Source organism: Prionailurus bengalensis, chromosome D3 (genome assembly GCF_016509475.1).
Source record: "Prionailurus bengalensis isolate Pbe53 chromosome D3, Fcat_Pben_1.1_paternal_pri, whole genome shotgun sequence".
NCBI lineage: Eukaryota > Metazoa > Chordata > Mammalia > Carnivora > Felidae > Prionailurus > Prionailurus bengalensis.
In genome coordinates, this window is record NC_057356.1 from 68446352 (window position 1) to 68459178 (window position 12827).

The 12827-nt window shown below is 53.1% G+C and overlaps 1 protein-coding gene across 8 annotated transcripts in view; it reads left to right on the forward strand.

The window, feature by feature from the left end:
- Window positions 1-12827, forward strand: part of CTIF (cap binding complex dependent translation initiation factor) — a 296988-nt gene that overhangs the window by 107221 nt on the left and 176940 nt on the right. For all 8 annotated transcript variants that reach the window (XM_043558766.1, XM_043558768.1, XM_043558769.1 and 5 more), the window contains 3 exons: window positions 4761-4834; window positions 6061-6165; window positions 11395-11470. In XM_043558766.1, the coding sequence (XP_043414701.1) occupies window positions 4761-4834; window positions 6061-6165; window positions 11395-11470 (255 nt within the window). The remainder of the gene's footprint in view (window positions 1-4760; window positions 4835-6060; window positions 6166-11394; window positions 11471-12827) is intronic.

Below are 12827 nucleotides of genomic sequence, written 5' to 3' on the forward strand. Positions count from 1 at the left end.
GGGCTTGGGAGAGCAGGGAGTACCTGGGGACAAGCCAAGCGCTGGTCACCCTCTGCTCTGTCCTCTGCTTGTCCTTGCCTCTCATGCAGCTCAGTGTGAGTAAGGGGGGGGGGGGGTTTGGACGGTGGGGTGGGTCTGGCTCCAGGTGGGAGGTTCCAGAAGTCAGACTGCAGTCTGCCTGTCTGTCGGTCTGTCTGTCTGCAAACCCCTGCCCCTCTGTGACTTCTCTGTAATAATAGGAGGGTTTGTGGAACAGGTGACCCGTATGCACACGCGTGTGCTGGGAGTTGCAAGGTTTGAGGACTGGTGTCCAGAACTCAAGAAACGGGAATATCCAGACACCCTAAAGGCTTTGGCAGGATCTGAAGCCCTGTGGCAAGGTGACCTCATGGTCAGCTTGGAGGCTGCCAGCCCAGGGCTGGGGCGCAAGGGACGGGAGCGTGAAGCTCTTGGTTCCTGGTGGTCCAGCTTTGCCGTTGCCTTCAGTCTGACCCCTCTGGGCACTGCCTGGGCCACCACCTCGGCATTGACAGGGAAGCAAAGGAAGCCTCAGCAGGCGGGGTCTTCCCTCTGTGGGCCAAGATTTGATGGAGATTGATTTTGCCTCCAACTGCCAGGCAATTTCCCCAGCCCCTGTTGAGAAACGGTTGCATGCCGTGATTATATGCCCGTCACATTCTGTTGCAACGAGCTCTGAGGAAACATCCAGAGTCGTGTAATATGCCACAGCTACTGTGTCCCATAGATCGGAGATAAGTAGGTCGTCCCCTGTGACCGAGACTCTCATTGTGAACTTCTCCAGACTTGCCCTCTTACCTGCTCATGGGGTTACCTTCCTGTTCTGATTCAGCACAGATAGGCATCTTGGCCTGGGCTCCCCCAGCTCAGCAGCCCCGGGGGGGGGGGGTGTCTTCAACCTTGCCCGGTGCCCTCACCTCCTCCAGGGCTGCTGAATTGGAAGCCAGCCAGACACCAGGAGTTGGGATTGGGAGGGTGATGAGGCAACTCGGGGAGGGAGGGAGGGGTGGTCCCGGAACATTAGGGGTCACCTGATTTGAGGACTGTAAATCACGCCATATTTGATTAGTGATGTCTGCCACTGGAGGGAGAGGGCGTGGTGGCAGCATCCGTCCGTGCCTTGCTGGTCAGAAGGAACCAATCTTGTCACACTCTGAGCGCTCTTTATTTAAATACAAAGAATCTCAAGCCCAGACTTCACTGAGGTCACAAATGGCAAGAGGAAGATAGTGAAAGTTGATTGAAGCGAAAGTCAGTCCCGTAGACGTTTCTTAGGCACCGGGCGAAGAGCCCTGGGGGACCCAGAGAGGTGGCTATCCCTGATCTAGTGCGGGAGAAAGGTCACTATATGCAGATGCAACGAGAGCTGCCTCACTCCACCTGCACGGATGGTTAGTTTAGGGCAGAGCAAGGTTACTGCAGTTTGGGCGGTCACGTGAGCCTCCCAGGTGGTCACGTGAGCAGGAGAGGAGCAAGATGGGGTTGATAGGTCACTGTCAATAATGAAAGGGATTGTGGGAATGCAGGACTGGACAGGTGTGGGTAGGAAGCACCGAGGTGCACAGAGCCACCGTGTGGCACCATATGGAGAGGTTACGTATGACCCGGTTGACTCACAAGAGAGGATTGTGGGGCCTCTCAGGGCATGGTGGGAGCAGAAAGTTTTGTCACTTAGAACCTGGGGCTTCTGGCTGGTGGTGCCACAGGCAGGGCCAGTCCTCCTTTTATTGATGAGGTCTGAGGTCATGCATCCTCCCCTGTGTCCCCTCAGCTCCCCCATTTACTGCTCTGTCTTTTCCCCACACCCCCTCTTTGTCTCCTGCCTGGTGTCTATGAAGGTCCAAGCGCTTGGGCCCCTCCGCTGGGTGCTCCTTGCCTTCAGATTGATTAAAAGCTGGAATGCACCCGCAAACTGCTCTCTCCCTGGAAACTAGGTTGGTTTCCACGTAAGAGGCTGGTGAGTCAGGCATGCTGAGTACGATGCAGGCAGGGAGGAGAGCGTGCTTACCAACTCTGACCAAATGGAAGACGAGGAAAATCAAAGACAAAACCAAACCCCGAAATCATGGGGCTTCTTTGTCAAGGTGCTGGTGTCTCTGCTGGGAGAGGCAGAGGTGGAGTCATTGAGCCTGGTTCGGGTTCCTTTCTAGTCCACTGGGGCTTTGTCCAGTAGCCTCTGGGGTGATGTTGGCTGTGGTCTGCAGGGGAATCGCCACCAGGGAGGATAGAAGATGGGACTTCTCACGGGCTGGCTCCTGGGGATGTGGATGCTGGGAGGTCAGAGACTGGCCTGAGCCAGCATGGGCTGCTCTGTTTGCAGGATGCAGGAGACCCTACCCCCTCAGGTGGTTAGTGTGGCTGTGAGGACGTGAGAAGGTCCTGGGGTTGGTGCCGGGGGGGGCATCTGCTGACTGCAGGAGGAAGGGACATGACTGACCACCCTCAGAAAGGGAGTTTTTAGAGGGGTGGATGGTCGATCGCCATATTAGTTTGCTAGGTCTCCTTGATTCCACACTTCTGACCCCCAAACTGGCTCAACCTAGTGAAAGGTATTATCAGTCCTATAGTGCTGGAGTCCAGAAGTCTGAAATGAGGGTGTGGGGAGAGCCATGATCTCTGTGAAGTCACCAAGGAAGGATCTGTTCTAGGCCTGTCTCCCAGCCCGCAGTGGTTCCCTGGCTTGTGGCAGCGTGACTCCAATTTTCCATGGCATCCTCCCACTGTGCATGTCTGTCTCTGTGTCTAAATGTCCTCTTTTTATAATGGGACCAGTCATATTGGATGAGGGCCCACCCATATGACCTCATCTTAACTAACTCCACCGGCAACCACCCTATTCCCAAATAAAGTCACATTCTGAGGTACTGGGCATTAGGACTTCAACATGTGAATTGGAGGGGGGCCACAATTCAACCCCAACAAGCACCGAGGAGCACTTGTGGGGCCCCTAGTAGGCCCTGGCCAGGACTGTGTGGGTGATCCTAGACACTCTCTGGGCTGCTGTGCCCCTGTGCAGAGCCAGAGGCTCTGAAGTTCCCCATAACGCCCTGTTGGGTCCTGCCTTTCCCTCATGCTGTCCCCTTTGCCAGAATGACCCCTTCCCTGCTTTTCTCTCTGCTTGCCTCACTTCCATGAGTCCTTGCGTCCCCTGCTCAGGAGGAGTCACCAGCAAAGTTGCCTGCGCTCTGGTCCCGTTATGGCTCCTTGAATCAATGCACATATCGCACTGTCTTGTAATTATTTATTACATGTGTGTCATTGAACACCTACCCCTCTTTGCAGGCAGGGTCTGTGACTCCTCCACTTCTGTGTCTTCAGTGTCTGCCTAGGCCTAGGCCCGTGGAAAGGTCTCTCAAATGATCATCCAGTGTAGGAGCTAGTAGACCTGAGAAGTGGCAGGTTTGGGGACAGATCAGTCCTAAAAACAAAGGCTGGGGATACTATCAGGAATCTAACCAGGAGGTCCTAACACACATGAACAAAAAGTATACATATTACGTGCATACAGTTCAGTGGGTTTTCACAAGCTGAACACACAAGCACCCAGATCAAGAAACAGAACATTAGCAGCACCCCCCGCCCAGGACCCTCCTGGGACCCCTGCTTCCTGAATTCTGTCTCCACAGATTAGTTAGTTGGCCTGTCGTTGAACTTCATATCAATTGAATCATGGAGTTGGTACTTTTTTTGTATCTGGGTTCTTTTGTTCTTCTTTACATTTGGGGGGCTTATTAATGCTGTTGTAGGTTTTAATTTGTTTATTCTCCCTGCTGTGCGATATTCCAGTATGTGACTATGCCATAATTTGCATGTCTAGTCAACTGCTGGGAAGCATTTAGGTGGCTTCCAGTGTGGATCTATTGTGAGTAGTGCTGCTCTGTACTTCTGTGTGCTTCTTACTGTTGGTGAACGTCTGTGCACGTTTTGGTTGTGCTTATACCTGTGAGTGACGTCCTGGGTCATAAGGCAGGCACATGTCCAGTGGTCCTGGAGGTGAAAATCTTGATTTTAAAGAGTGTGATGATGAAAGCAGACTAGGGGTAACGGGGGATGGAGGGCATTAGGAGTAAGGCAGGTTGTCAGAGAACTTGGGGAGATTGTCAGCCAAGGGGCGGAGAAACCAAACGATAGAAACTGGACAAAATAAAGCGCTTTCTGTATGTCTATGGGATGGATCGTGTAGGGGACATTGGAGGACAAAGACTGGAACGGGGTTTAGAGAATTTAGAGAATTAGAGAGTTAGAGAATTTAATCACTGGTATAGCCTTGCTCGGTGGGGGCTTCTCAGGGCCACCTGATTTCGAGAAGTGGGGCTTAACTCCAGAGGAAGTCAGCCTTCCAACACGGACCTGCCAGTGTGTATGGCTCTCCAGAGCCTCTGCCTGGGAAGCAGCCACTGCCATCCAGCTGGTAGTGGGCTGGGGAGCCATGGGCTGGGGATAGCAGAAACCCAGGCTATTTCTGTACCTGATAGTAAAGCTCTATGTCTGACATAGAGCAACGGTGAGGGCCTGTACCTGGGTGGGGGGCCGGGGGGCAGTGGTCCTCGTGACTTACTGGGTGCACTGGCCAGGATGCTCACTCCAGTGCTCTCTCCAGCCTACAAGCTGCCCAGAATGACCAATCGAGGGAAGAGAAGGAAGGCCTCTGCAGCCTTCTCTGGGATTAGGACTTTGGCCACGTGTACTCAGTGTCCTGACCAAGCCAACAATGTCCCCTTTTTTCATCCCGTCTCTTCCAGAATGGCAGCAAAGACAACTCTCTGGACATGCTGGGCACGGATATCTGGGCTGCCAACACCTTTGATTCCTTCAGGTAAGCCTTTCTTCCTCTTGTCTGTGGCATATGCCTCTGGCTGGGACCCCAGGTCTTGTCCTTATAGAAGCCCCATGGGGTCTTTGGAAGTTGAGTAAATGTTGAATGTTCTTTGATCAAAAAGTGGAGAGAAACAAAGAGGGGGTGAAGTAGCAAGGATGAGGCAGCTGAGGAAGGAGTTCAGAGAGAGAGAGAGAAAGATCAAAGGAAGGAAAATGAGAGGAGACCATCCAAGAGGAGGAAGAGGAGGCAGAGAGAGGGTTGAGGGGAAAGAGAAGACAGACACTAACAGTCTAACCACAGGGGAGAGGGAGAGAAGGCAAAGGGATGGACTGACTAGTGGTTGGAAGAGCAAAGGAGAATGGCACATGGTGGACACCAGGCCACCCATGTGAGAGCCGGGGACAGACGGCTGTGGCTGCAGATACTTCCCCTCACCTGAGGTCGTAGGGTTTGGAGGCTGGGGGTGGCCGCAGAGAGGTCTGGAGGAAGGAAAGGTGGTCAGTAGCTCAGATTCTAGAAGGTTCCTGAAGGGCCAGGTCGGAAGAACAGGTATTGGCCAGGGTTCCTCAGTATGAGGAGATGGTGCCCCTGAAAGGTTTGCTAATGGGTGCCTACCATATGTTCACTCCCCTGGGGAGTGACGGCTTGGGGCTCTGGATGGGCAGTGGCCCTTTAGCTCCCCTCCGCCCCTGGCCTTGGAGCTGGCCAACGCTGGGCATGCTCCAGGCACATCCGTGGCTCAGACCCAGGCTTTCCCAGAATGGAAGCACCTTTGTCTCCTGGGTCTGGGACTTTGTGGGGCTCAACCTCCCACCCCACTGACTTGCCTTATGTACCTCAGAGCTGCCTTGCCACCATTTTGAGCTGCCATCGTGACAGATGTTTGGCCTCCTTTGTTCCCAGCCTTCCGGAAGGAAGCTCTGAAGTGTTTTAGGGGGGCCTCTGTAGAGCAGGCATCAGACTGACATGCATTGCTATACAGCAGGGTTGAGGAATGGGGAGCCTCCTGCCCCACTATCTGAACACAGAGCTGACACCGCCAGCTCCATTCTGAGGGAGGGGTCTCTGTCGACCCTGCCCTCGGCTGGTGGGGGTCCTCCCCAGCCTGCCCACCTCTTTGTGAAGACGCTCCCTGCCAGGCTTGTGCCCAGCTGTCTGGTGCCATGGGTAACTGGGCTGGTCTCCCCCTTGCCTCACATTTCTCACCTTTTCTCGCCCTCTAGTGGTGCCACCTGGGACCTGCAGCCCGAAAAGCTGGACTTCACGCAATTCCACCGGAAGCTGAGACACACGCCCAAGCCGACCCTGCCACACATCGACCGGGAAGGGTAAGGGGTGACCAGGGGCTTTTATACAGGCGTGGGTAGGGTTACAGCTGTCCCGGGGCAGAGAGGGGCCCTTCCCTGGGCGGGCAGGCATCTCTGCTGCACTGGGAACACACAGGTGGCTGGTGTCTGGACAGGCTCTCCACCCACAACAAGTTCCCAGGGGACGTTGGTGCTGCTGATCCAGGGGCCCCACTTTGAGAACCCCTGGTGTAGTGTTTGATTTTATACCAGGTTGTCTCATCTCAAGTTTATTTTGGAGAGAGAGCGCGTACACATGTGAGTTCGAGCAGGGCAGGGGCTGAGAGAGAGGGAGAGAGAGAAGCCCGCAGGCTCCGTGCTATGGAGCCCAGCACGGGCGGGGCTCAGTGTCCCAAACCACAAGACCCTGACCTGAGCCCAAACCAACAGCCGGATGCTCAACCCACTGAACCAACCAGGCGCCCCCCACATTAACCATTTTAAAGCGTTCAATTGCGTGTCATTTCATATTTTCATAATAGTGTGTAACTATCCCCTCTACGTAGTTCCAAAACATTTTCAACCCCCCCCCAGAATAAAATCGATGTCCCCTAAGCGGTGACTCTCCATTTCCCTCTTATTCCTGGCACCCACCGATCTGCTTTCTGTTTCTGTGAATTTCTCTCTTCCGGTTATTTAGATGAGTGGGATCATATGTGGCCTTTTGGGCCTAGCGTCTTTCACTCAGCATAAAATTTTTTGAGGTTCGTCCACACTGTGGCGTGTATTTCATCATGTGGGTCTGTCACTCTTTGTCCATCCATTCATCTGCTGATGGGCGTTTGAGTTCTTTCCACGCTTTGGCTATTGTCAGTTATTCTGCTCTGAACATTCGTGTGCAAGTATTTGTTGAGTCCCTATTTGCAACTCTTTTCGGGTAGGTGCCTGGGAAATGGAATTGCTGAGTCACGTGGTCCGATTCTGACACCAGTTCTGATGTGTGTGGGGTTTTTTCCATCGCCACCAAGCAGTTTTCTGATGCCAGTGGAGTGTCCCACAATTCAACTCCATGCTGACACCATCGACCTAGAAACAGCATCAGACCCCCCAGGTTGAGGGCTCAGTCCTACAGATCGACCCCTCTCCCCATTGCAGACGCCAGTCCAAAGTCCAGTCTGTCACCTGTGCTTCAGATGTCAGACTGTAGATTGGGGGTTCCAGCGACCCCCCCCCCTCCCTGGGCTCTATTAATTTGCTAGGGAGGCCACAGAAGTCGGGAAGACATGGTACCCGCTAGATTACTAGTTTATATCAAAGGATAGAACTCAGGAATAGCCAGATGTAGAGATGCGTCAGACAAGGGATGGGGAAAGGTGCCAACTGCCATGCCCTCTCAAGAGTGCACTCTTCCAGAATCTCCTGTGCTCACCAACCCGGAAGCTCTCCAAAGCCCCTCCTTTGGTTTTTGTTTTTGTTTTCATTTTTTTTTTTTTTTTGGTGGCTTCATTACACAGGCATGATTGAGCAAATCATTGGCCATTGGCCAATGATTGAATCTCTAGCCCCTCTCCCCTCCCTGGAGTTGAGAGTTGGGACTGAAAGTTCTAACCCTCCAATCACAGGATTGAACCGGCTCCCTCCCTTAGATTCCCTACGTGGTTTTTCAACAGTGGCCTCATTAACATAACAAAACGCAACTTTGTCTTCTGTCCTCACTTGGGAAATTCCAAGGATTTGAGGAGTTCTATACTAGGACTGGGGGACAAAGACCAAATATAGCTTGTATGAGTCACAGTATCCCACATGTATCCCACAGTATCCCACAGTATCCATGTCTTAAGTTTTTGTGGAACTATTTCGCCAAACTATTTCGCACAGAGGCTGAATGTCTTATGTTCCCACCAGCAGTATACGGGGCTTTTCCACATTTTTGTCAACACTTGCTGTTCTCCTTTTCTTTCTTAGACTGACGGCTTTTACTTTTCCTTCCAGCCCCTCCCTGTCCACGCCTCACCTCCCGTCACTTCACATCTAAACATGACTGATATTGTTGGCCGTATTAAACATAACTGCGTCTCACCTGCTCCCCACCCCACCCTAGTGGGCACCCCCTCTCTGAGCACCCTGCTCCCACCTGCGCAGAGTCATGAACAAAAAGCCTGGGGAGGGAGAGGCTCTGGTCTCTATTGTACAGTCGCGAGAGACGCATCTCAGACATGCCCAGGAAGAGCCATGATTTAAGGCCTTCCGACGCCATCCAAGGCCCCGGTCATCACACCAGAGCATCACGTGAATCAGTTTAACCCCCTTAAACTTTCATGCACAATCATGCGTTTGTGTATATTTTTCTGGGGAGAGACCCACCGCGTGCCTCATACTCTCCCAGGGGACCCCAGCCTCTCACCACGGCTCCTTTTTCCATCGTCCTGTCTGTGTGGGATCTGCCAGAATTCCCGAGGTCACTTTTCCTTGGGTGGTGAGGGGAGATGGCCTTCAGCATGGAGGGACCCTGTTGGAATGAGAGCGTAGGTGAACCCTGGCCTCCCCAGGTTCCTAGGGGATCCTGGGTTCAGCACCCGGTGGCCTCCTTGTGGTTAAGGCAGGAACTGTGTCACCCTCAGAGTCCAGCCATGCTGGGGATGCACTCCACGTGCCCAGCCACTGCAGCATCCCTCGGAAGCAGGGTACCTCTCGGTTGCCAAGGCTTCCCGCAGCCCATGTTTCCATGGAGGGACAGAAATCAGAGAAAGCTGTTGCCTTGGAAACCCTGTAGGAAGCAGTGACTCAGCTGGTCTGTAGCAACCTTTTGCCCTCTGTACCTGCAGTCCTCCCAGGGAGCTCTGAACCCCAGAGGACAGGTCTTGGGGGACAGCAGCGCTCCCTGCACACAGCCCCCTGCTGCCCCCAGGAGCTGCTGAGGTGAGGATAAAACGCTGCGCCTGTGCTGTGCTAGGCTGGCGTCTAACGCATGCTTGGAGCTCAGGGCAGCTGGGAGTCCGGAAGTGGGGGGATAGCACACAGGACCTGGGGGAGAGGGCGTCAGCTGTTCCATTCGGCCCACAGTCCCCAGCTTTCTCCTCTCCTGTTGCCAAGGTGCATATGAAATACAGACGCAGGCCATTGGTACCTTCACGGGCCAACCTGTAGTTAAAAGGTGGTTGGATGTTTCCAGAGGTTGCTCTGCCTCTTTGTCTGCAGCCCAGCACATCAAGAGGCTGGGATGGGGGTGGAGGGTAGGGGCAGAGGGGGTAAGAACTCTCTTTCCCCACGTGGCCTTCCCACCTTCCTTCTACCCCTTCCTCCCCAGCTCCACCTCCTGGCCTTCTAGCTCCGTATTCCCCCTTTACCCATCCCCTTTACACCCCCACCCCCACCCCACTCCAGTGGCAGGAATGCTGACATCCCAGCTGGCAACATACATGGGCTTAGCTCCAGGCCATTGCCCCGCTACCCTCTGCCCAGGACATTCTCCAGGATTCTCTGCTTAGCCAGCTCATGACCCACCTTCCTCCTGCCCCAGATCATTCTGGATGCTTCTGGATGTTCTGGGCAGCACTCCTCTGGGTTCAGTCTATGCCCTGTTTACACTGGGGTAAAGCCCAAGCCAGAGCCCACGCAGAAGCTCTTGTCAAAAGGGGGGTATAGATGGCATCCTCCTGCCCTCTTCCACTCCAGCCTTGGTGGGTTATGTGGCCACCCCACCTCCTCTGTCCCTAAGTCTTTCATAACACTTATCTCATGCTGCCCCCTACTGGTGGTCACCGCCTTGTCAGTTGAGCTTAGGACGTGTTTCCGAAGAGCTGTTGCGTTCTGGAGGACAGGAACCACAGCAGATTTATTTTCCATGACTCCCAGGGAGGTTGACAGGGCCCAAAACACAAGAGATGCTCGGCAAATATTGAACAAATAAATCCTCTAAATTTTGAGAGTCGCCTTAATGCTGCAGCTGGAAAATGCTGGGGCCGTCACGCTGGGCGGCCCTCCCCGTGTCTGGGTCCATAGTCACACCAATGAGAGCAGTGATCACTGATCCATCCTGGGCACTGTTCCAAGTGCTGGCCTCGTGTTAGTGAAAACTCACCACAACCTAGGGAGGTAGGAGTGTTATTATCTTCACCTAGACAGGTGGGGAAACTAGGAGGCGCAAAGAGATGAGCAACTTGCGTGAGCCTGGGTCAGCTCCAGAGTCTAGGCTCTTAATCCTTCCCTGGGGCAGCAATTAACAGTAATAGCGGTAAAATACTAGCAAAAGAGTAACAGTAATGCTAGTAAGACAGTTGTAAACAGGACTAGTACTGGCAGAAGTAGCCCTCGTGGACCTAATATATTTACCTTATTACTTACTTTACTATACTTGCATGCCATTATTACCCATATTTACCATTAAACATGGTATGTAAATATGGATGTGCCTGTGTGTGCACAGGGTGCACATGGGTGTGCGTGTGTGTATATCAGCTACATTAATTTCATCCTCCTACCACCCCGTGATGTTATACGCTACTAATGATCTCCATTTGACAAGTGGGAAAACCGAGGTCCGGAGAGGTTAAGTGACTTGCGTAGGGTCGCCCAGTTAGTAAGGGACGCAACTGGCATTCCAGCCTGGCAGTCTGATTCCAGAGTCTGCACCTTAAGTATGCAGAAGACATGGGTGCTCGATGGCGAGTTGGGGTCAGCGTCTCTGGCCTGATGGTATGTCTGCCCACAGAGGGCGTAAAGCCAAAGCATCGGTATCTGAGTGGGCTCGCTGGACTGGCCCAGAGTCAGGCCAAGGAGGGAGAAGTCCCTGTTGCGGGCCTGTGTGACCTCAAGAAAGTTGCTTGGTCTTTCTGTTCACTCATTGCCCCTTTGGTGTAATGGGGCGAGATGATGAGGTTTTGCAGGAGCTGTGACGGGTTTTGGGGTATTCATCAACAAGGAGCTTATTAGCGTCTTTGCCTGGAAGGGTCGAGGGGAAATCTGGTACCTCTGTCACCTCCCTGGGGGGTCGGATGTCACCTTAGCGCCCCCTGCCTCTGGACTGCTCCCAGAATGCCCGCCTGCACGAAGTCCTTTGTTCTGCGGGCAGGGCCCGTGTTGCCAGGCCTGGGGAAGGAAAGCATGTTTCTCCAGAGCTGTTTGCTCTGGGTGGGACAGACTGATCCTGCAGGCCTGGAGGTGGCAGGGCCGGGTGTCTCCTGGCCATCCCTGCCCTTCCTGCTCGGCGGGCTGGGGTAGGATGCGTGAACGTGCCGACTCCTCAATGCCTTTCTGTCTTTTCTGGCCCAGGTGTGGAAAAGGGAAGCTAGAAGACGGGGACGGGATCAACCTGAATGACATTGAGAAGGTCCTCCCGGCCTGGCAGGTAAGTGCAGGAGGAGAGTCCCCAACCTTCCAGCCAGGTCCCAATCTTCAGCCTGGGCACAGCCTGGGCACCCGCTTAGCCCATTCTTCCAGCAGGGTGTAACTGGATATACTGCGGTGGGAGGGAGGCAGGGGTGGGTGCCTGACGAGGCCCAGGGCGTCCCATCGTGATGTGTGTGTGGTGGCACGCTCTCTGCACTGGTGGCGGGCCTGACATCCCCCAGAGGTGAAATGGGGCCATGCTGTGGCAACTCGGCGCACTTGTCCAAGTTTTTTGTCCCTTGACCTGAAATCTCTGCTGGTGTGGCCTCCCACGGTGTGTTCCTGGGACGGGCGGGGCTGCTGGGATTGCCAATGTGGTTGGGGCTATTTTTAGGCTTTTGAAAAATGGAGATGTCCTGCCAGCCTCCAGGTGTCTGCTGTGCTTGCTGATTTTGTCATCGACTGGGCTCCTTTCCCTGGATCGAGCCTGGCTCCGGGACAGTAGGATTCACTCAGCAAAGAGACAGCAAATCTGGGTCTCGAGATGCTTCTGGTGCTGGTCTTTGGGCAGAAACAGTGGGAATCTAGCTGCATCCGAGTATGGGGGTGGGGCCTGCCACAGCAGAGTGAGAGTCGCCCTCCTAGGTGACAGAGCCTGCCTGGTCAGGGACCTGCCACCACACTCACCACGTCACCCTGTCCTTTTCTCTACTGAACCTCATGCCATTTCGTCTGCTCCCGTGGCTCACCAAACTCTGCCTATTTTTTTTTTTTAAGTCTTCTCTGTGTGTTTCATTTTGAATACTTTCTATTGCTGTGTCTTCAAGTTCACTAGTCTTTTCTTGCAAAGTCCAACCCTACTGTTAATTGCATCCAGTATATTTTTCATTTCGGATGTTGTCTTGTTCATGTCTAGAAGTTCAGTTTGGATCTTTTTTTCCTCTCTCTTCTTCATGTTCCTGCTTCCCCCTATCTCCTTGAGCATATAGAATCGATTTAGAATGACTTTTTTAAGGTCTTTCTCTACTAATTCGGTCACTCATGTCATTTCAGTGTCTACTTCTATTAATTGATTTTTTTCTCTAGATATAGGTCATATTTTTCTTTGCATGCCTGGTGATTTTATGTCAGATACCAGGTATTAGGAATTTTACATTGTTGGGTGCCTGAGTTTTGTTAGTATCCATTTAAATATTTTGGGCATTGTTCTGGAACACAGTTAAGTTACTTCAGAACAGTTTGATCTTTTCACAGCTTGCTTTTAAAGCCTTTGTTAGGTGGGGAGCCTTTAGTCTGGGACACATGTTGATCCACTACTGAGTCAATACCCTTCTGAGATTGCTACTGAGAACCTTGTGTATTAGGAGGTGTTTCTA